This window comes from Gopherus evgoodei, chromosome 10 (assembly GCF_007399415.2).
Source record: "Gopherus evgoodei ecotype Sinaloan lineage chromosome 10, rGopEvg1_v1.p, whole genome shotgun sequence".
Lineage (NCBI taxonomy): Eukaryota > Metazoa > Chordata > Testudines > Testudinidae > Gopherus > Gopherus evgoodei.
The window spans coordinates 27585283-27607876 of NC_044331.1; the positions used below are offsets into that span (position 1 = coordinate 27585283).

The 22594-nt window shown below is 40.9% G+C and overlaps 1 protein-coding gene across 1 annotated transcript in view; it reads left to right on the forward strand.

Moving 5' to 3' along the window:
- The first annotated feature begins 269 nt into the window (after positions 1–269).
- The window catches only part of LIPC (lipase C, hepatic type), a 79982-nt gene continuing 57657 nt past the window's right edge, over positions 270–22594 (forward strand). The window contains exon 1 of the mRNA XM_030578241.1: positions 270–351. Within this exon, the coding sequence (XP_030434101.1) occupies positions 270–351 (82 nt within the window). The remainder of the gene's footprint in view (positions 352–22594) is intronic.

Consider the following 22594-nt stretch of genomic DNA (forward strand, 5'->3'; position numbering starts at 1 on the left):
ATTGCTGAATAAGGTAGAGATCCAGCTCTAAATTTAATTTCCGCCAAAAGCAACATAAAATGAAAATGTATTTGGATGAAAGTAAATTCAGTTCACATTAGAGTGAGGCACAGAAAGAAAATATTGGAACAGTGAACAGAACACTTAAAGGTTAAAGGTTAACGATTAATGGGTAACCATTTCTTCCAAAGTATTGATAATCTTCTATGTCTCTTTGGCAGCAGAAAATTAGTAGTGAAAGCCTCAGCATTCGTGCAGAAAGAGAAGAAATGAGAAGTTTCCGATTTCTCTCACTTTTCTTGCTTTTCTTCATCTTTACTCAAGCAAATACACATGGAGGGAAGAAAAAAGGTAATATGCTGGATAATGTAACTAGCAATCATGATTTTTGTTTCAAAGTTTGTGCTATAAAAGATTGAGGTACTGAATCCTTGGGATTCAGCATGCTTTTTTTCAACATTACTTTCTCTTAATCAAATGCATGGCAATTAAAATGACATTTATAAGAAAATGTACCTGTTTTTAAATGAGAGGAAACCATTCTCAAAGAATGCAGCCGTAAGGTAATCTGACCTCTAACATGTTTGTTGACAGTTTAGTTAAAAAATGTATTTGTCTGAAAACTCTCTTGAACCAATAGTGCAATCTGCTCTGTGAAAGAATATTTTCTAAAACAGGGGAAAAGGTCTCCAGATATTTTACAAATTGCTTCATTAATTGATTTATTGGTGGAGTGTCGTTGGAGTGAAAGGGGTATATGTTTGAAATCTTGTGCCGGAGGAGTTGTATGTTGTTGCACCTGCATTTTCCATGGGGTTATGCCACTTTATGTTAGTGTCCCTTTGATTATTGAAATATGACAACCACAAAACTGTAGTACTAAACCTCTCTACTGTGACAAAGTTAATTTCATATTCAACCTTGTAAACCATACATACTAAGTAGCAGTTTTCCTTCTTATCTAAGGTTATTTCCAATACTTTTAATCTGGAGGGGATAATATAGTTTAATCCTTGGACTGAGGTGAGATTTAGAGTTGTACATCTGCAGTAGAAGTACGTCCTTTGTTGGTAGCTGTGTAAGGTTTCATGATAACAATTCTATTAACTATTTCCCGTCAGAGGATACTATACATATCACTTGCACAGTGATTTCAATTTGGGGGCGGGGAGTTCTGCACCCCAAGTTTCACTTTGTGTTTCAGGTCTGACAACAAAAACTTGAAGAAAAACCTCAATCAGAACCAGTTTCACTCAAAACTAGAGTCTGTTCCAGGTTCCCACACAGCTGGGCCCACAGGTACTTGAAAGGCTGACAACTCTTAGCAAAACATTGATAGGCCTACACTGAGTTTCAAATTTTTAGTACAACTCAGATGGAGATTTGTTTGTAGTTTGAGGTTTGTAATGTAAGCTTTACCCATCTCCATTCCAAACCTTGTGTGTTAAAAGTTCAGGTCATTCATCAAAAACATGACAGCAGGTCACTGTACCCCAGTTCCTCTAAGGTCAGAAGGCTCACTTGATGCCAGTGCCTACTCTCCCTCCCTTACCATCTCTGGCACCTTTTATAACATTCCTTTTTGTAATCTAGGCACAATTTATGTCAATGGACTCCACTTGTTTGCTCTTTGCTTCCCTAGCTTAGAACCTACCTAGGCTTCCAAGAAGCACGTTAAGCATGCTTCCCATTAGCATTAGCAGGCACATCCACATTAGTGTCTTTTTTAGACAAGATACTGTTGATTTAAGAAACAAGAATAGGTAAAGCTAAGAAATATTTTTTAAGAAAATCTGCTCTGTTCTCATTTGCACAGAACAGGGCTAGAATGGTCTGCAGAGCTTAGTTACAAAGGTTAAAATCTGGTTGCAGCAGCCTTGCATACCAGTGTCAGATTCTTGTTTCACATCAGTTTTATACCACTATAACTCTTGACCTCAATGGAGTTATTCTCAATTATTCAAGTAATAACCATTATTCTTAAGGATTAAAAAAATCAAAATGTGTAGAGTAGTCTAAGTTTCAGGTCTGAAGTACATAGAATGACACTCCTTTCAACTGGATTTGAATTTGTAGTTAGGTTAGACTTGGCCCCTCACCCTTTCAAAGCAGGGAAATTAAGCACCAGCTAGTTTATTGTGTGAGAGTATTTAGGATGGGAAGACACTAGCAGATGTTTTTTACATCAGTGGGATTTGTGGGTCATTGTTGACTGAAAACAGTCAAACTCTTTAATTTAGGACATGTACATATGGATTTAGGAGTTAAACTAAGTATCCACATTTGAAAATTTTGGTCCGAAGATTGGTCTGACTGGTCTCTGCTTGGATGTTGAAGATCCAGATCCCATTACGTTCCTTGTGTCCTTTGCCAAAATTCCCCACCCCCACACACATACCATCGGTGGCTGCATTTCATTAGAGAAACTATATAGACATACAGCAGCAAAGTCCTTTGGAATTAAGAGTTCTATCACCTAAAGGTTACTCCTCCTTTGAGGGCTTCATTGAAGATTTTCAAGATCTGGCTAACCTCAAAAGTGAAACTCCAGACAATTATTCCCATCAAAATCCAAAATATAACTTCAGTCCAATTAATTAAAGACCCTTTTCTTTTGTTCATGGAAATACCCAATACTGGGGTCTAGAACAAAGAACTAGCCATGCATCAAATAAGCTTCAATGTTTTCTTCTAATGCAAATGACTGAACATCTTAATGAGGGGCTTACATTCACCAGAAGAAGAAAACATAATAGGCATTCACTTGACTTGTGCATTGCTTTCCTTTTCCTGCTACTATTCACACAGTAGAAATCACATCTCACACTAAAAAAACTGGAACAAAGTACATTTTCTTGATAATGCAGTAGTGCATCTACACAGCACTGAAGAAATGTTGTTAATTGTTTGTGGTTTGCTTCATTCCTTTCAGAGTAGAAGAAGTGATATCATTTTAATGGGAAATGTCAATAGATACATTATTTTCTGAAATGCTTGTTGTTATTTACCACTGACTTGTGTGGCATATCTTGTCATATGAGAGCTACGCTCAATCTACTTGAAGTTTCAGGGTTAATAGTGGGATTTTATTAACTACATTAATAATGCTGTTTTCAACTTTACATTGTTCAGCAGAGTAGCCTTAGCATAGTGACTTCTTTTCCTAAATATTAGGTACAGCTAAGAATAGTTTGCCGAAACTAAGTCAGGCTTCATATGTAGTCAGAGAGCGTGGCAGTATTTGGATGGGCCAGCAGCCACTTCCAAGCAGCATGCATAAGATTTCCTAGCAGAATAAGCAATAACTGGCAAAAGAGACAAAAGGGGCCATCTATCTGCACATGCCAAGACTGGGTGATAAAATTCATTACTTTGGCAATGGGCCAAAATGAATTATGATCCTCTTCAGATAGATGTAGAAAACAAACCTTAAACTATTCCCCTTTCAAAACAATTTACTGAAGAATTTTCCTCTAAAATGGTTTACTCAACAATGCATTTGTGAAAAACAGAGGCAGTTTACACAGTTAGGAACTCTTACTTGTTAATTACTCTGATTTCATAAAAGTTGCTCCAGTACTTACTCATTCGTGTGCTGTAACTTCCCTGAAAGTGTTAACTTGTAGAAGACTAATTTCCTTCATAAGCAGCTAGCAACAGTCTCGTGACCTCACATTATGATCAGCCAATGAAAGTTTATTCTGTTAAAGCATGCTTCATGGTCTTGGCAGTTGGATGTAGGGCAACCTGACAGCACGTGCCCATGCACACATGCACTGTTCAAGTTGCTTGTGCAGTTTCAATTATGTTCATTTGAATTAGTCTTTTACCAGTAATACAAAATAGATTTTACTCTTCTAATTGGCCTCCAGATTCAGATACAACTACACCAGGTGCAACATGTGGTATATACCAAAAAGGAGGTGACAAAGAGGAACCCAATTGAAACTGATTATGAATGGAGAAGCTATTCATACATACAGCTCTCTGTAACAAATTAAGCCACCTTGCACCACACAATTTGGATTTGCACTATAGCAGTCCTATGACTTACTACTATTCAAGAATTTGATTCTCTCACTCTTACTCCCATGGCATACAACCTTACTCTGTAGCTGAAGTTACTGGGACCACTCACAGAGTAAGGTATTATACAATGGGAGTAATGGTGTCAGAATAAGGCAGCAAACAGACCCCTATTTCCAGTCATTGTAGCTTTGGAGTAGACAGACTCCCACGAGGCTCTGCTTCCATGGCATGTTATCCCACACGTTCTTTGCTAAGCAAACATATAAACACAGAGCTGAGATTAGATTGGTCATTTTCATACATCTGTATATTAAACCATTTACCCATAGTTCTCTTATTTCAGGGTCAAATGTTCTGTAGCGTGCCATGAGTGATTTTATTCCCTATTTCAAGTGCCACTGCTCTACCATTGTAATGAGGGGTCATGAGGCACGTTGGAGGACATCAATTAATGTTCAACTCTGTGTTCATAAATCCTCATTTCATAAGGCCACTCAATTAGAAGCCCAGTCAAATGTACACTTGTCCTCTTCAATCACTTACAATAAATGCTGGCTAAAAAAACCATTCAGATGAATTCTGATTTACCAGGATGTCCACATTAATAAATGTTAGCAATTACTTAAACTTCAGACACTGTTCAGGAACAAATCCTATTTGCCTGGAAACTTAAAAATGTTTCTTTATAGATACACTAATGTTTATATTTTACAGGACACACACCATGGTAAGGTATGGTATTACATTTACTTACACCATGGTAAGATGTGGTATTAGAGGGTCAAGTGGGTGTTGTTTTGGTTTGATCTCATCTCTAGTTGGCAATTTTCTGATTTGGGGATGAGAAGCAGCTGGTAGTTTTAATTTTTATGTAACTGAATTTTAACCTAGGCCAATAGCTTTCAAACCCTCAGGGAGTTTCTATATTCACTACATATCAAATACATAAAATATTTTGTATTATACTAGCAATATTTCCACTCCAGAGCTTACATTGTACTGATGAAATATCTTTAAACCGTCTGAGAATGGACTATGTCTAGGATTGTTACTGTTATTTGGGGGAATGCTTGAGAAGTGCTGCATTTCTCACCACTGATTACAACCTCTGTAGTGATATATTGTTTATTACAGATATGGGGAAATAAATACAAATATGAACTAACTGATGTATGTAAGACATCCTGAGGGAAGCTTAACCTCCAGTTTATCTCAGATACTTGATTAGTAAACTATGTATCTTTGCTAAACTGCATTATGTAAAAAACTAAGGGCCTTTCCATGTTTATTCAACCAAAGTTCTTAGGAGCGATTTAAACACCATTTTAAAATATCTAGTCCTAGACTCCAACCCAAGTGCTCTCCCCTGGAAGTTCACTAGGGAAAGTGGTTACCAAACCTTTTTCAGGCAACTGAAATATAACAAAGACTGATCTTGGCTACGTTAGCCAGTTTCTATTCAAATGTGTATGTCTAACCAACAGAGTTCCATAGCTATGAATCCCAGTTTCACAAGTGCATACAATTAAGAGAGCTGGCTAGCAGTAGCTTATCTGGACCAAGAACAGAGGCTCACCACTGAGAACTAAATTGTCACAGCCTTTACTCAGCCATGCAGGGGAGTAAGGTCTCCTCTGTTTAACCAGCTTAGATTGTAACACCAGCTGCAGAGAGGAAGATGGTGCTGCTTCGCTGATGAGGTTTGACTTTGGCTCAATCCACCTGAACCCCCAAAGTAGATGAACAGGTGCAGTGGGAACAGTAAACTGTTCTGTGAAAAGGATAAAGTACCTTCCACCCAAGCACAAGGGAGGAATTGTAACCCAACCAATTCATTCTCTGGTCTGTTCCTGGGATGGTGCAGCTATGAGGTTGTAGGAAGGTTGTAAAATGGCCATCTAGACCTAAAGTAGAGAAGAGAGCTTGGATTATCAGTCTCGCAAGTCTTAAGCACCAATACCAGCAACTGGGGAGCAACTGCAGTGGAATACTGCATTGACAGCCAGCTGGCTCATCTCTCAGTAATTTATTGTGCTCCATCTCCATCATGCTTAACTTCTGCTTACTGGGGAATAGAAATTGAAATCTACATCATTATGCAAGCTTGTTCTTTTAACGGAGAACAGTTTTTTTGTAAGGAAAATAATAGATTGGAATTTTCTTAGCAAATGAGATCAAAGTCATGACAGCTGAGGAATTAACAAGAGGTGCTGCATGGGAAATCCTAGGCGACTGATGAGGTTTTTAAAAAGTATGGAACGTAAGATGTGCATGTGTGTGTGGTATTGAACTTTTGTGCTTCCTTTAGTTACTAAGGGTGCAATTTTGCCATCTTTACTGGTACTGAGTAGTAAAGTAGTCCAACTGAAATTCATAGGACTACTTGTGCAGAAAGGTACTACTCAAAGGCAGAATTTGAGCCCTAGATTTTAGGGTTATCTTTACAAAAATAGTGTTCCAAACAGTCTAGAGTTGACCTGTACCTGTTGTTCACTTGGGCAAGACAAGGTCAACAAGAAAGAAATGAAACACCATGTGCGCTGTGCAATGCTCACAGATAAGGATGTTTCAAGTTCAGTCAAGGATATGGAGCATACAGAGTTTACTGAATGAAAGAAGTTTTGCTCTCTGTGAGCTAAATTCTAGCACTTAGCCATAGCTCTGCACTGGTGGATGGGTGGAGCTATCTTAGGGTGATTGGACAGCAAGTGTGAAAAAAATCAGGATGTGAGAGAGGGTGGTAATAGGTGCCTATATAAGGAAAAGCCCCGAATATCAGGACTGTCCCTACAAAATTGGGACATCTGGTCTTCCTAAGCTAAGGGGAGCACAGAGAGGCTTTCAGAATACCTCCTAGTGCACAGAAGCATATAGGTATGATATACCCTTTCAAGAAGGGAGACATAATCCTCTCCTGAAATTTATTGCAGCAGGACCATTTCTAAACAGAAACATGACCCCCCCACACACTATGGAGTCAATGTTGTGAGGAACGGAGTACCTCAACACCCATAGATATGGTAGTATCCTTTGCAGAATGAAAAAAAAGCGTGACTTGGTTGTAACAACTACAAAGGAGATTCTTAAGTGAAGCCACTGGACGCAGATGCAATGTGGTTGTCTCTATCTTCCAAACTAAGTAGAGCCTATATTGCTTATTGTCACTATTTCCCCAAATCCCAGCCTGGACTAAGCAGAAATGGAAGAGGCTGATTACTACACTTCATACTTCAATGGTTCTGGAGGGCACTCAAATTTGTAGGCTTGAGTAGTAGCAGAAAGTTAATCTAGTTTCTCCATAGACCCCTCCCTTTGCAGTCTTTTATGCATGGGATGGAGGGAACTAAATACAAGTACGGCCAGAGAAGACAGAAGAAAGGAAATGGAGGTTTTGTGACATGTTTCTCCCTCCTTATGAAACAGCTAGCAGCAGTTTCAGGACTCCATGTGACTTGGTCTTGAATCTTTTTTGCTTGTTATTTTTATGATTCTATACTATATTGCCTCTTTCAAGCTCAATTTATATATCCAGCAGTCTGTTTGTAAAATCAAAGATTTTAAGTAAAATAAGAATGTGCTAGCTCTAGACTGCCATATAAGAAGTGTCTGTATATTCTCAAAACACCTTCAGCTTCTTATTTAAATGAAATGTTCTCTGAATATCTGTGAGCAGGTGAGTTCTCATAAGCCAACCTGAAATGTTTAGGTTCTGAGATGCTTTCCATTTATGAAGGACAAACATTTTAGAGGTTAAACTGGCTAAACTAAAAATTCTCATCTGTTTTTCTGTTACACTGACTAATTCTAGTTTAAAAAAGAAAAAAAGGAATAAAACACTAACATCAGAAACTGACACCTTATCAGCTCAGAGACTAAAATACCTAAATATGCACATAAGGACACACCACAGAACATATGCATCAGATTAGCAGTCAGTGCTCTCCAACTCAGGTCATTGTTTCTGATCTCTTCTTAATCATCATGGACTGAGTCCAGGGCAACCTAAACAAATGAGTCTCAGGTTTTTAGTAAGAGCTAGGTTTTCTATGTTGTGTGCTCCATAACCCACTATTAAGGCTTGCCTACACTTACCGGAAGATCAATGCTGCAACGATCGATTTAGTGGATCTAGTGAAGACCTGCTAAATCAACCACCAATCGCTCTCCCATTGACTTCTGTTTCACCACCTGATCAAGAAGAGTAAAGGGAGTCGATTGGAGAGCGTCTCCCATCGACATCGCATAGTGTGGACCCCGCGGTAAGTAAATCTAAGCTACATTGATTTGAGTTACGCTATTTATGTAACTCAAATTGCGTAGCTTAGATCAACTTTTTCCTTTAGTGTAGGCAAGGCCTGAGTAACTCAATTCATTCCCTTACTACCTACATTCATTTTTTTAAATACAATAAAAATGAATGTTTGTACTCAGGAAGTAGCCAAAGGACTCCAAAACTTCCCAGAAAGAAGGTTGTGTCAGAATATCCTTTTATGCTGGTGTGAAGTACTTATTTCTGCAGCAAACTCTCTTAATAAGGATCCATGCCAGCTTCCATTTAAGTCAATGGCAGGTTATCCATTGAATTAACCGGAGCTGGCTCTGGCCCAATAAGAGATTCCAATATCCACAGTAGTTTGTGCACTGCAGTAGAGCATCTAACAGTTAATACTTAGTACTGCCATGACTGCAGGGGACTAGAATAGATGGCCTCTCGAGGTCCCTTCCAGTCCGATGCTTCTATGAAGGGTGCCATGTAAACCAAAATTTTCAAGCATGTGTGCCTACAGTCTGGCACCTCAATCCATAAGTAGGTCCCTAAAAAAGCACTTAACTGTAAGCAATCAAGTGTAAACATTTTTGTCCTGCTGCTCACAACCCACCCCACTAATACTGCTCAAGGGCAAGTGGAGAGATGCCAAATTTAGAACCCAATAGAAAAGTCACAGGTTCTATATTTAGAACAGAAGAGTTGACATTCTAGATCCATTTAGCTCTGGAGAAATATGAGGTCTAGTCTGCTTGATTTTTGTTTTATTTTTTCTAGCCACATTCCAGTGGGAGCAGGTGAGTGCTCAGCACTTTAAGTCCATAGTTAAGCATGACTTTCAAGCGTAAGTGTAGGTTCCTGTTTTAGCACTTCTCTAATCACATTTGTATACAAGATTCCATTCTGTAGATATCCTCAAATCTGACAGAAGTAGAAATCAGCCCCAACTTTCAGCCCCAGTAAATTCTGCTATTACTCCTTATTCCCTATTAGATAAAAACCTAAAGACTGCAGTGCCCAGATTCTGATCTTAGCTACCCAATAATAAAAATTGGGAATATCTCCATCAGCTTCTATGACTACTTTTCAACTGACTGCTGCACAAGAGCAGAATTTGGCCTTTGTTTTCTTAGTAGTAACTGTAGTGATTTTATTTGCAGTTCCTGGCTCCATTAGAATGTAAAGGGCATCTTTCTCCTCTAATTTCGTAGATTGATTTCTAATCATTTTATCAGCAAGAAAAAAAAAGCAGAAGGAGACAGTTCTGTCACTCTGCTGATTGCTTGTGAAAGGTTTAAGCGGGGGGGGGTGGACTTTTCTGTCTGATGCTCATAATATTTACATTAAGATGGTCTAGGGCACACTTCCCCTTGAAAAACTAGAGCTAATATGATTATTTTCTCCATAGTCAACAATGTAGTCTGCCAGAAAATAAAAACCTCTACCTCTGAGCTCTCTGGAAATTTGCCCAAATTAAAGCCAAATTTCCCTTAGACCCCTTTTTGCATACTTACGCAAATGAATTCTAAGTATTGGAGAGAAAAAGTTTAACTATGAATGAATGATCCAACTCCAGTTTTCTTTCCAATATTGCCAGTTTTAACAAGGTGATTTAACTCAGAATATCAGCCTCTGTAAGTAATACCCTACAGTGGGATAGATTTGACAGATCTGTTTGCCCTTCTCTGCCGCATCTCTCTCTCTCTCTCTCTCTCACACACACACACACACACACACACAGAGTTTTAGATTATTACTCTGAATTTATACTAAATACAGAACCATGAGAGCATGAGCGTTCACAAACATATTCATAGAAATAAAATCTCAGTCCTCCAAGGACCAGAGCAATTTCTTTTAGGCATTTCAGTGCCAAGGCAGGTCAGTGAAGTTATTATTAGTATTAATTAGCACTCCTACAAGCTATTGAATTCTTTACCTGCAGCCAAGAGGCATGCAAGACAATGCAGAATTCTCTTACTGTTTTCTAAGATTTAACTTCCATTCTCATTATTACAAACAAGATACAAATCTCACCAATGCAAACTGACTTTCGGTAAAGTAAGATTTGACCCATGTACCCAAAATGGCTATACAGAGATCAGATAAAAACAAAACTTCAGAGGAAAGAAACTCTCCACAGAGAGTCTGTTTAAGAATTTGTAAAGAAAAATCATTTAGTCCTACTAATTACAGACAGACAATGTGTTATATGTGGTATAACAGGTCACAGACAGATAATTCGCACACTCAGCTCAATCATGACAATGTACTTTCAGGTCTGTGCTTTATGAGTCTGAATATACATGAAAATTGACTCCTCCTCCAAAAATCTGAACTACAAATATCAGGACTGACTGAGAGGTCCAAAACCAAACTGATATCAGTTATGAAGTGGTCTAAGAATTGATGAAAGTCCACCAGCACATCATTCTCTATATTGCCACTATATGCATATTCTAACAAAGTGCCATGAGACCGGAAGCCTGACAGTAGCTCTCATTATTAAAAGACACTGAGATTTCATTGAGGGAGCTGCTGGAGGATTTATTTGGGAGAAAAAAATAATATTTAAAATCAGTGATTTTATTGGGATTAAGAGACAATCCACAGGGAAATCTTAAATCCAGAGATACAAATACTATGAAAAATAAAATACAGCTATTACATGAATTAAGAAGCAAGATATTTTGTAAAACATGACACCAAAGTACTAGCCTCCAAGAGAGAAATGCATCAATGGGTATTAGCCAAGATGCTCATGGATGCAACCCCATGCTCTGGGTGTCCCTAGCCTCTGACTGCCAGAAGCTGAGAGTGGATAACAAGGGAGGGATCATTTGATGATTTCCTGTTCTGTTCATTCCTTCTGAAGCACCTGGCACTGGCTACTGTTGGAAGACAGGTTACTGGGCTAGGTGGACCATTGGTCTGACCCAGTGTGGCTATTCTTATATCCTCCACCTTACCTCTCATATAAATCCCATAGGATTAGAAAGAAAGTGGAAAAACCCTTCAGTCAGCAGACCTGGATTCACTCATATGAACTCTGTGAACGTGCACATAACCCATGCACCACCCATAATTTTGGTGCAGGGGGCCAATGGGGAGCTGAACTTTAGAAAAAATGGCCACAGCACAGCACCACTCACTCAGATTTAGCCAACTGCCTCCCCATCATGATGGGGGCGGGGTGCAGATGGGCCAGTTTTGAGTGAGTGACATTTGTGACCTGGCACACAGGGTCACAGTGCTGATCTGGGGTTCCCCAATATCCATGCAAAGGCCTCAACATTCTTTGGCTGTGCAATGTTACTCAGCATTCCCAGTGAAACTGATAAGCACAGTGAAGAGGCAGAGGAGGCCAAGAAAACAAAAAATAAGCACTGCATGTCTTGGGGCTTGTCTACATCAGAAAGTTGCAGCACTGGTGAGGGAGTTACAGCGCTGCAACTTAGGAGGTGTACACATCTGCAGGGCACCACCAGCGCTGCAACTCCCTGTTTGCAGCGCTGGCCGTACTCCCGTTTTGTCTCGGGTGTAGAGGATCCAGCGCTGGTGATCCAGCGCTGGTAATCAAGTATAGACAGTTACCAGCGCTTTTCTTGACCTCCGTGGAATAAGCAGGTATCCCAGCATACCTGAGGAAGCCTCTGGTAATCAAACTGGTCTCCTTCCCCAGCTTGCTCTCTCGTTCCCCGAACCCCGAGCAAGCAGGTCTCCTTCCCTGAGGTTTGCTGGGTGGTTCTGGGAACGCGAGAGCAAACCGCGGCGAAGCTGGTCTCCTTCCCCGGTTTGCTCTCGCGTTCCCCGAACAAGCAGGTCTCCTTCCCTGCGGTTTGCAGGGTGGTTCGGGGAACGCGAGAGCAAACCGGGAAAGGAGACCAGCTTCGCCGCGGTTTGCTCTCGCGTTCCCCGAACCACCCTGCAAACCGCAGGGAAGGAGACCTGCTTGCTCGGGGGTTCGGGGAACGAGAGAGCAAACCGGGAAAGGAGACCAGCTTCGCCGCGGTTTGCTCTCGCGTTCCCCGAACAAGCAGGTCTCCTTCCCTGCAGTTTGCAGGGTGGTTCAGGGAACGCGAGAGCAAACCGCAGCGAAGCTGGTCTCCTTTCCCGGTTTGCTCTCGCGTTCCCCGAACCCCCTTGAAGCCGCCCAACAGCGCTGCAGTGTGGCCACATCTAACACCACTTGCAGCGCTGGTTGCTGTAAGTGTGGCCACTCTGCAGCGCTGGCCCTATACAGCTGTACTAATACAGCTGTAACAACCAGCGCTGCAAAATTTTAGATGTAGACATGGCCTTGGTGAGATAATCTAGGTACAGTAAGAGTGAATGGGAGGTCATCAGATGTAGACAGGCAAGTGAAGTTTAGCACTTCATTAATCAAAACTAACTAGTCAGATACTTTCTGTGACAGGCTGGGGGCATGTCTGTCAAATTGTGAACTCTATTTTGGTTTGTGAATGCCATTTTGTGATTATAACCTTCATTGTGATCTCCTTGTTGGATTATGGCACCCAGGTGGTGTTGAAAGGTAGTCTAATCCTGACAAGGTCAATCTATTCTTTGTGCTTATGCTATCGGTGGGATACCTGCCATGGGCCTAAACAAAGAGCCATCAAATCTGATGGCCTAGTAGTTTAGACTATCTGCAAGAACAATTAACAAGGAAGGAATTGCAGTTCCTCAGTCTTAGCCACAAGGACCAGAAGGGGAGAGGGAGACTTTTAAAAAGATGGCTACTTGTCTGCGGTGGGGGCCAAATTGCATGTTATGGTGGCTAGCAAATAGACAAGGTTAAGGAGAGGAAGCGCTGCTTAGCCTGAGGACAGAGACCAACCCCAGAACTCAGAAAAGGGGTGAGATCACACAAGGCAGATTGGATTCAAGGACTGTTTATTTTCCAAAGATCGGTAGCTCTCTAGTACTCTCAAGTGTCTATGGTTAAGAAATTCCTTTGCTAAGTCTGTACTCCTTGCTTTCCTGACAGTTTAACTAGAAAGCAGAGCTCCTCCAGCTAGGTGGACTTTGGGGGAATGTATTTAAGCAACTGGGGCTCTTACATGCTCTACTGCTTCCCGTCTGTCTGGGCTCCCGGCAGAGTGGTGCCCCACGCGGCTGCCTGTTCTGCCTAGGGCTAAGGACAGCCCTGACTGGGGGCACTGGTAGCAGGGTCCCACTGGCCAAGAGGAGTGTCAGACATGAGTGCAGCTATCATATCAATGTTTTTCAGAAGGCCAGTTGAGTGCTACAAAGCAAGCTATCATTCTGATTGGCTGCCAGTAACGTCATTATCTTTGTCAGTAACATGCAGTAAATGCACAGGTCTGAATTTTCCTTATTCAGATATACCATTTCATGACACCAAAGAGCATTCTAAGTTGTGCATTGCTGGGGTAGTCACACACCACCAGCCACGAGTCACAGTAATTGCCTGAACGTACGTTGTGTCATGTCTTTTTGCTAAAATGAATTAATATAATGGGAGTTGTGGACCTGATTCCCCACATATCAAACTGAAAACAGCCTTTAATGACATGACAGAAATGAATGTCAAATCTGTCATGAACCTTTCCCTTCATGCAAACATTAAGCAAAAAAACTCCCCTCCAGAAACAGGCCTAGCTAACAGCATCACTAAAGTATAACTCTGTGGCTCACCCCTCCCAATCAGTTTTCAGAAAGGAAGAGAATTAATATTCAGACGGATTATGATAACAAACAGTTTGGTCACTGACAGACTAATTCATAAAGTTACAAAGCTAAGAAAAGGTTGCCAAGCACTGATGTTGTAATAGGTCCATATCCTGGCTTCAGATGTGCACTTAATGCCTCCAGCAACCTGAAAAATGGAAGATTAAACACAGATCAGAAAGAATAAGGCACTTATTCTGGAATTTTCCATTTTGCTCTTAAGCTAGGGATGAATTTTTTTTAAACCATGTGCAGCCTCCAAATTCATGCAGTTGGAGGATTCATAGAAGATCAGTGGCTAATACATATTTTCTTTAATTGAGTTTTATTAATTTCAGCCTTCCATAGTAAGATTCTCTCTATTTGCATGACAAGACTTCAGTATTGGTATGGCTGGGCATAGAAATACAGTAGTAACAGTTTACTTCATGGTGCTTTGTTCTAATGCTCAGTCTGCTGAGAAAAGCTTTCAGTTGAAAGTAACCTAAAATTATTATATAAATATATATGAGCAAGCTAATTTGAAATAACATGACATGCTTTGATAAACACATTTCATCTCATTCCCCAAACCAAGACTCAGGTCTGATATTATGTAACATGACAGTCACCCACAAGTCTCTCATTAAATCCACGTGTATATTGATGCTCTGCCTATGACATTTTCCTTTCGTGTAATGGACCTAAAGCACGTGAATCCAAAAATATACAACTCATGCATTCAATATACTTGATCTTCAACAGCCAGTGATTTCTAGGACAGTCCTGTGACACTTCAGATATTCCAAACATGGAAGTGAATAAACTATCTCAGGATGGCAACCACACAAATTACTTGAGTCAAGTTGTTAAAAAAGAAAAAAATTGCTGTGGTTATCGTCATTATAGTTCAAACTTGATGACAGAATTCAGGATGTTGTTCTACTGGTACTAAACCATGTATTTATTTTACTCTGGCCTAATCACTATTATATTACATATAGAAAACACAAACAGGTTCCCTGTTTATGAAAGAATATGTAGCTAAAGTATGAAAATTCTTGTTTCCATTTGTTAAAAAAAGTTATTTAAGCATGAGAATATAAAGTACAAACGTGTGATAATTTAAGTCTGAATTGCCTGAAATTTGGGGAAACATCCACCTGGAAACTTTGTAACTTGGTGTGAACTTTAAAACATATTTGAGCGAACTCTGCAGCTCTTAATTTTTCCTTTTCTTCCCTCATTCAGTTTCTATTGCCGGTGACAATATGTAAGCAACCTAGTGCTTTAAAATCTGTACATTTATACATATTAAATCAAAGACTGAGTCAAATTTTGCTGTTATTTTCAATTCTAATCCTGCTCCCACACCCAGCTCCCTTCCATGAAGGAAGAGGCTTGTGAAGCAGTGGAACTGGCATCACTGAGCTGTGCAAAAGTGGGCACAAGATTTAGGAACTCAGCACAGAGGGCATTCACCTCCTGTGAACTGCGGAGTTGCACCCCATAGGATCTCCTTGTTCCCAAGTACACAGAGGTTTTTGGCTGGAGCAAGAAGATCCACGATTAGTGCATCAGTATTGGCATCTACTGCAGTACAGCTCTGCTACAGCTCTCTGACCTGTGGTGGCTTATTTTATGGTTCATTTAACATGTGAAGTTGTTTTGGATCAGTTAACAACTAAACATTTCAACTATCATGCCTGATAAGCAGTGTGCACCCCCTTCCTCCTACATTCCAACAAGCAGCACTACAAGGTAGTGGAGAGGCTATGGTCAGCAGGGGCTCTATGTATTTTGCTGCCCCAAGCACAGCAGTCAGGCGGCTTTCGGTGGCACGCCTGCAGGAGGTCTACTGGTAACGCGGATTCGGTGGCATGCCTGCGGGAGGTCCGCTGGTTCCGTGTCTTTGGCGTACCGGCCACCGAATTGCCACTGAAGCCGCGGACCTCCCGCAGGCAAGCCGTCAAAGGCTGCCTGACTGCCACCCTCATGGCGACCGGCAGGCGGCCTGTCATAAACAGATAGCTAAGGGTTAATGTCTCTTTCACCTATAAATGGTTAACAAACAGTGATCTGCAAACACTTGACCAGAGGACCAATCAGGAGATAAGATACTTTCAAATCTCATGGAGGGAAGCCTTTGTTTGTGGGTTTGAGGTTTGGCTTTGTTCTCTTTTGTGGGCCGCCTCTCTTCTCTTTGCTCCATCTCTTTTTGTTTTATTTCTAGTTCTTGTATTTTTTTTTCCCATATCTCACTTGTGCTCTGCGTCTTTGATTTGTTCCTCTGCCTCCAGTCTCACTCGCTCCTGTTTCAGGGCATCCTTGGTAGTCCTGGTTCCTGCTTTCTTGGGTTGGGTTGCCCTCTGCTGGTTTACTGTCTGAATTACTGTTCCTCTGCTGCCTGCTCTGTTGCTAAGCAACAGAATCTTTCTAACAAGCCTACCCGAATAAAACTAGAACAAAAGGAAAACCTTCATTTGCATGTGTGTTCTGCTGGTGTAGTTGACTCACAGCTGGAGTTCTATTGTCTAACAAAAGACCCCTGTTAAACTTAATGGCCCTTGCCTGAGGCCATATCTATGCACAGCCAGACCGAAGCAAGGAAAAAAAAATTCTCTGGTTGCAGTTTAAAAAAATAAAACCTTTCCCTCTGCTTATAACCAGCTAGCAGAGAAGCAAATTAATCTTACTGGCTTGGATTCTTATCTTTCCCACATGCTGCCACCATGTCAAGTATAATTCCCAATTCTGGGCCTTAGCATCCAAAATATGGGTACTAGCATGAATTCCCCTAAGCTTAATTACCAGTTTAGATCTGATAGGCTGCCACCAATCAGGACTTAGAGTAGAGCGCCTGATAGACTATGGTCTCCCCCAAAAACCTTCCCTGGGGGTCCCAAGACCCAAATTCTTTGAGTCTCACAACAAAGGAAAATAAACCATTCCCTTCCCCCTCCCTTCTTCCTCCCAGCTCCTTCCCACCCTGGGAACACTAGGAGATCGCCTGATTCAACTTCTTGAATCACCACCCCGAGAGGAGTGTTACCTTCCCCCTCACCCAGAGGCCGTACAGATTCAAGTTGTGTGAATCTTACACAAAGACAAAAGGTATCCTTCCCTTCTCCCTACCAATCCCCTTGAACCTTAACTAGGAGAAAAAAAATCAAACAGGTCTCAAAAAGCAAAACTTTTAATAAAAAAGAAAGAAAAAAGTAAAAGGTTTATCTCTGCACTTTAGATGGTAAACAGTTACAGGGTCTTTCAACTTATAAACAATAGAAAGAAACTTTCTCCAGCAGAAACACAATGTAAGCTACTTCCAGCAAGTATGCATATGCAAATGGAAAAAAAACAAATTAAAAGACTATGACAGCCTTTTTTTACTTACAATTCTGAATAGATAAAAGACTGTAGCAGGGAGATTGGCAGAAACCTGGTTGCACCTCTAGCCCCATCCAGGACCCAGAGAGAACAAAGCCAAACCCAAAACCCACAAACAAAGGCTCCCCTCCATGAGATTTGAAACTATCTTGTCTCCTGATTGGTCCTCTGGTCAAGTGTTTGCAGGTCACTGTTTGTTAACCCTTTATAGGTGAAAGAGACATTAACCCTTAGCTATCTGTTTATGACACGGCCTGCTGCGGCTTGCCACCCAGGCACGCGCTTTCTGCGCTGGTGCCTGGAGCCACCCTGATGGTCAGACAGGTAATCACCCATCCATATTACAAAAAGTTCCCTTCGCTGTCAATCATTAGAAGTTAATAGTGGAGACCAAGGACCTTACCATCTCCAAGATAGCTCTAACAAGCCTTGGTGACTCTTGATACTTCAATCATGCCAACCCAGACATGTCTATGTGACTCCCACCCAGTCCATTCAATGCTTGTTCTCATGCTCCCAGCAGGAGTGTCTTTGGAAAGAAGCTAGCTTCTTGCAACCAAGTAGGTAGCCATACAAAAGCAAATGGATAAACTGAGTCACAATTTTCATAAAAATACTGTAATTTCCCACAATCTCCACATCTGGCCTATAGGTCTCAGAAAAGGGACAGGATATTTTAATGATATGTTACTATGCAAACAAAAAGCTCATAGCAGTGAGCTGTGGTGATGAGCTCTATAAACACACCAAAAGAAATGCCTAAATAATAGAAGTAACAAGCTTGCACGAATAGGCTGTTGCATTGCAGTGTAGCCAAGTGAAATATGTATGCAACGTTCTTAAATAGAACTTCTAATAAAATGCTTCTCCTTTATTACATGAAAGGCTGGCTGTCAGAGTCACTTGCAATACAATGGCCAAATTAAAACAAAATTAAAATTCCTTTTCTAGGCACCCAGCTTTACACTAAAGCAATAACAGAAGCATTCCTTCTTTGTTTTTGGTATGTAGGTTGCCAGGAAGAGGGGCATGGTTGGTTGGGTTTTGAAGGGCTTTTAAAAATAATTTCAGTGAAGCTTCTAATTTGATAGTGGAAATCAACTATGTTCAAGAAGGCAGCCAACATTCAATGAGCAAAAGAAAAGGTATGTTTTTTCTTGCTGCTCTACTATGAGTGTTGGATAAAAAAAAAATTCAATGCAGCCAGTGTTGTTGTAGGTTAACAAAAATGGAATAAAGAAATCCACATTTGTGAAACTTGGGAACATTGGCTCAAGGTATGAAAATATTCTTAATGGGACAATTCACCCCCATCCATCACTGTGAGGAGTGCTCACAGTTACTTGAGCTTAGCAACGGACAAAGGTTTCCGAGTTCTCCTTTCGTGATGCAGAGCCAGATTATGCCACTCAACCTAGGGCCAAGGTATTTATTTTCCTCATTTTACCCTAATCTGAAAAAAAATGCATTAAAGGACATTTTATGATTATGTATTTGCTTGGAGCAGGGGTCCTAACTTGGCAAAGATCAATTCCTTGGAGGCTGGATTCTACAAGAAACAACCCACATGTCCTAAAACAACTCCTCACTATTCTTTTCTTTCCCCTTAATTAGTCACAGCTGCATTACTAGTTAGCTCTTTAAATAGCTGCCTAACAGCAAGCCTTGGAAATAACACCAAAGAAGGCTCTAAAGCTATGTGTATTCTGATTTGCAAACCATGATCTGAGAAGTCAGGAACAGCACAGCTGGTTTTGAGGCTACATTCACTGTGAAAAAAGTATTTCTTCACAGTTGTTCTATTGACATGCTCTGGAACATACTGATAGGTAGCTATCAGAGGCCAGATTTTAGCATGTCATTGAAGCCATCAGCATGGATATTTCTCTGAAGTACAATGGTCACCCTTGTTTGGTTGCTGAAGCTTTAAAACAAGGCTCTTTAAAGAATTAAATGAAATAAAATGGCATATCCAACAAGCATTGCTATATAAAGTGTTGTGCTGCAGTAAGATTCCTTTACAAATATTTTATTTAAAAGCACATTGGTAACTACAAAGATAAACCTTATTCTCCAACTGATGTGATTCACAACTAGCAGCGCTTGGAAATTGGAACAGTAAAAACCCAGATAACCGTTACATTCACACATGTATTTTCAAAAAGAAGCTTTGTAAGGAGCTGTGACTAAAATAAGTGGGCAAATGCCAGGCTTCACAGGACTTGTATTTTTAAAAAGTCACTGTGCTATGTCAAATCTGTAGTATTATCAATCCTTTATGAAATACTTACAGTATATAAACACTTTGTACACTGTGGTGACTGCAATACTTCAGGCAAAGAGCTCCCTGCTGTGATTTTGGAATTTTTTGTTAGAGTTGTTAACATTTTATGAAACCTTGCTAAGAAATTACTCTCAGAAGTGCCTTATTTCCAAAAAATAAATATTCTAGCACTATTTTACTCATCCCTATTCTCAGCTTTATGAGGTGGAGCAGAGGCCACACAGAATAACCCATTGACTAGAAAATGTTTACACAGAATAACTTTGTACGGCTTAGGAAAACATTTTGGTCCAAGGAAGTTTTCAATCATCTTTGGAATGAGATTGCCCCACAACTTTGTTATGGCCGCCACAAACATTTGTCACTCATCCCTGCCCCACTGGCCAATCACAGGCTCCATGGAGTAACTAGCAGACACATTTCAGAGGGGTAGCCGTGTTAGTCTGTATCAGTAAAAACAAGGAGGAGTCCTTGTGGCACCTAAGAGCAAATACACGTGTTTAGAGACTAACACGTGTATTTGCTCTTAGGTGCCACAAGGACTCCTCGTTGTTTTTACTGACAGACACATGTACACTCTACCACGTGATCCCCAGGTACCCCATACTCCAGTACTTTTTCTTTCAAAAGATGCTGCATTTGGCATTCCTGCTAAGATAGACTTGTATGTAGTATATATCTTCCCTCACAAATGTGTCAAACCATTTGATTTCAGTTGGCAGAAAATGCAGAGGCAACTGCTTTCCACTTCCTACATTTTTTCACGCCTATCCTTCTTATTGTAATACAAAAGAGTCCATGTGGCACTGTAGGAAGAATGAGATCATATGCAGCCTCAAATAACTCTAAATATTCATTGTTGAGGTAGTTTTAAAACCATGCCCATTTTGAACAGCCACATCTCTAAAAATCCATCCTCAATTCATTTACAATGATGCCATCACTTTATAAACCTCCTTAGCAATTGGAACTCCCACACACTTAACTATACCAAGCCTCATAAATGTAACCCTTCTGCCAGGTGGGGCTGGCAGCAACTAGGGCCAATTTCAATATCTAGGGATTCCTTTTAACAATACAAAACAGAACTGGCTTAAGCCCGTAGCCTCACTCAGAAATTTATCACCATCCCCGGGCCCCTCTAAGAGAATACCTCCCAAACTTGCAAGCACTGAGTCTGTGTATAACAAAAGACATTTTAATAAAAGGGAAAGAGAGCCAAGCTTTAATCTGGGGAAACACCACAACCACGTTCAAAAGCATAGGACGATAAGCAAACCCAACCTCACTGTGTGTTGAGCAGTGTTCTTTGCCCCATTTCCCACCTTGTGGTGGGAAAGTCCAACAAATCAATGTCCCTTTAAAATATCACTCCACTCTCCCACCACTGCACCCCACTCACAGTTGGCTGTCCTTGGTTAGTGAAAACTCAGAGTGCAGCGGTGCATTTATATTAGGGGATGGGCAGGAGCATCAAACAATGCCTCTGCTGCCACAGGCTGCTGTCTCCTGGCCACCGGCCCACTATCCTCAGCCATCACTGCTTCCACAACATTATGTTCTGAGGTTCCACCACTTAACTCAGCTCTTCATGATTTCAGCAGGTAGCAGGGAACCTCAGAGCTAGTGCAATCTCCATGCATTGTCCCCACACAAGGCCTAAGCCTTCACTCCCAGACTAGCTCAGAAGTGATGTCGGCTCTAGGAATCACCAACCAGCAACAAAAACTCTGAACTGAGTCTAATCAGCTCCATCATTACACACTGGAAAGGGGCATCCATACCCCCCTGCTTAGCAAGTGAGGTTGAGTTTAGGGCAACTCCCTTAGTCAGAGCATACTAAGCACAGTTCTGCTGCCCTTCACTCATAAAGTAAGGGAAACATTTAATTAGCCCTGCATTCAAATACTAGAGTGATTTAACTCAAAACCAGCCAGACTGATCAATTTGGCAAAGCAACTCCATCTGCTGCACCCCTAGGTAGAATAGGCACATGTATGCAAACATGGTCTACTCCTGAAGTGTTTTCTCTGCTTTATCACTAGCTGCCGGGGGAGAACTCATTCAGACCTTGCTTACACCAGCAATATTTTTAGAAGCCTTCTTTGCCTGATAATTTCACAGCCTCTAGTCTCCCATTCTCCTAATGAATGCAAATTAAAAAAAACATGATAATTAAACAGAGAAATATCGCATCCTGTCAAATATTTGGCTGTCTGGAACATGAGGAGAGGCTGGGATGGAGAAACTGATTTGTCTCCATAGCAATAAGAAGAAATATACCTGTCAAACTGTCTGCATTGATCTGCTGCAAAACAATTATTAGAAACCAGTCCAAATATCTAAGCAAGTTTCAAGCATCTTTCACAGGCAGTGGTGACTAAAGGACCATAGATGGTTTAGTTACTGCCACACCATCCGGTTACCTTCCAATTGTGCCTTTGTCATGGTCAGGCTTCATTTTCTTGCTGAGGCTCACAAATGGTGCTTGTCCTCACCTAGCCATATCTATAATCCAGGCCAAATTGTCTTATTTCAAAAGTAGGTTTTAAACTAATGAATTGCAGGACTTAATAAGGAGGAAGGGAAATAAATCAAGCAGGTGCAAAATAACCTTCCATTAGTCAACCACTATAGAGGGCTCTGCTAGGAAGGCTCTCTTTAAAGGATAGAGAAATTCTATTCTCATACATGCTGTATGCAACCCACAGCTTTGCTCTAGCTCTTGCACTACCCCAAGGAAACCCTTCTGTTCCTTGAAAGGAAGAACATTTCCTTCTACCAAAAGCCCACCCTGTACTCAAGCAGACAGATGTGAGCCATTGTGTCTTATCAACACAGTGGTATGGGACAGGTGTGGGCAGTCGGCAATACCTTCTTTAAGTATCCACACCCATGCCATGTGCCTAATCGCTACAGTATTAGCTCAAGTGGATGATGCTCTGGGACCATGC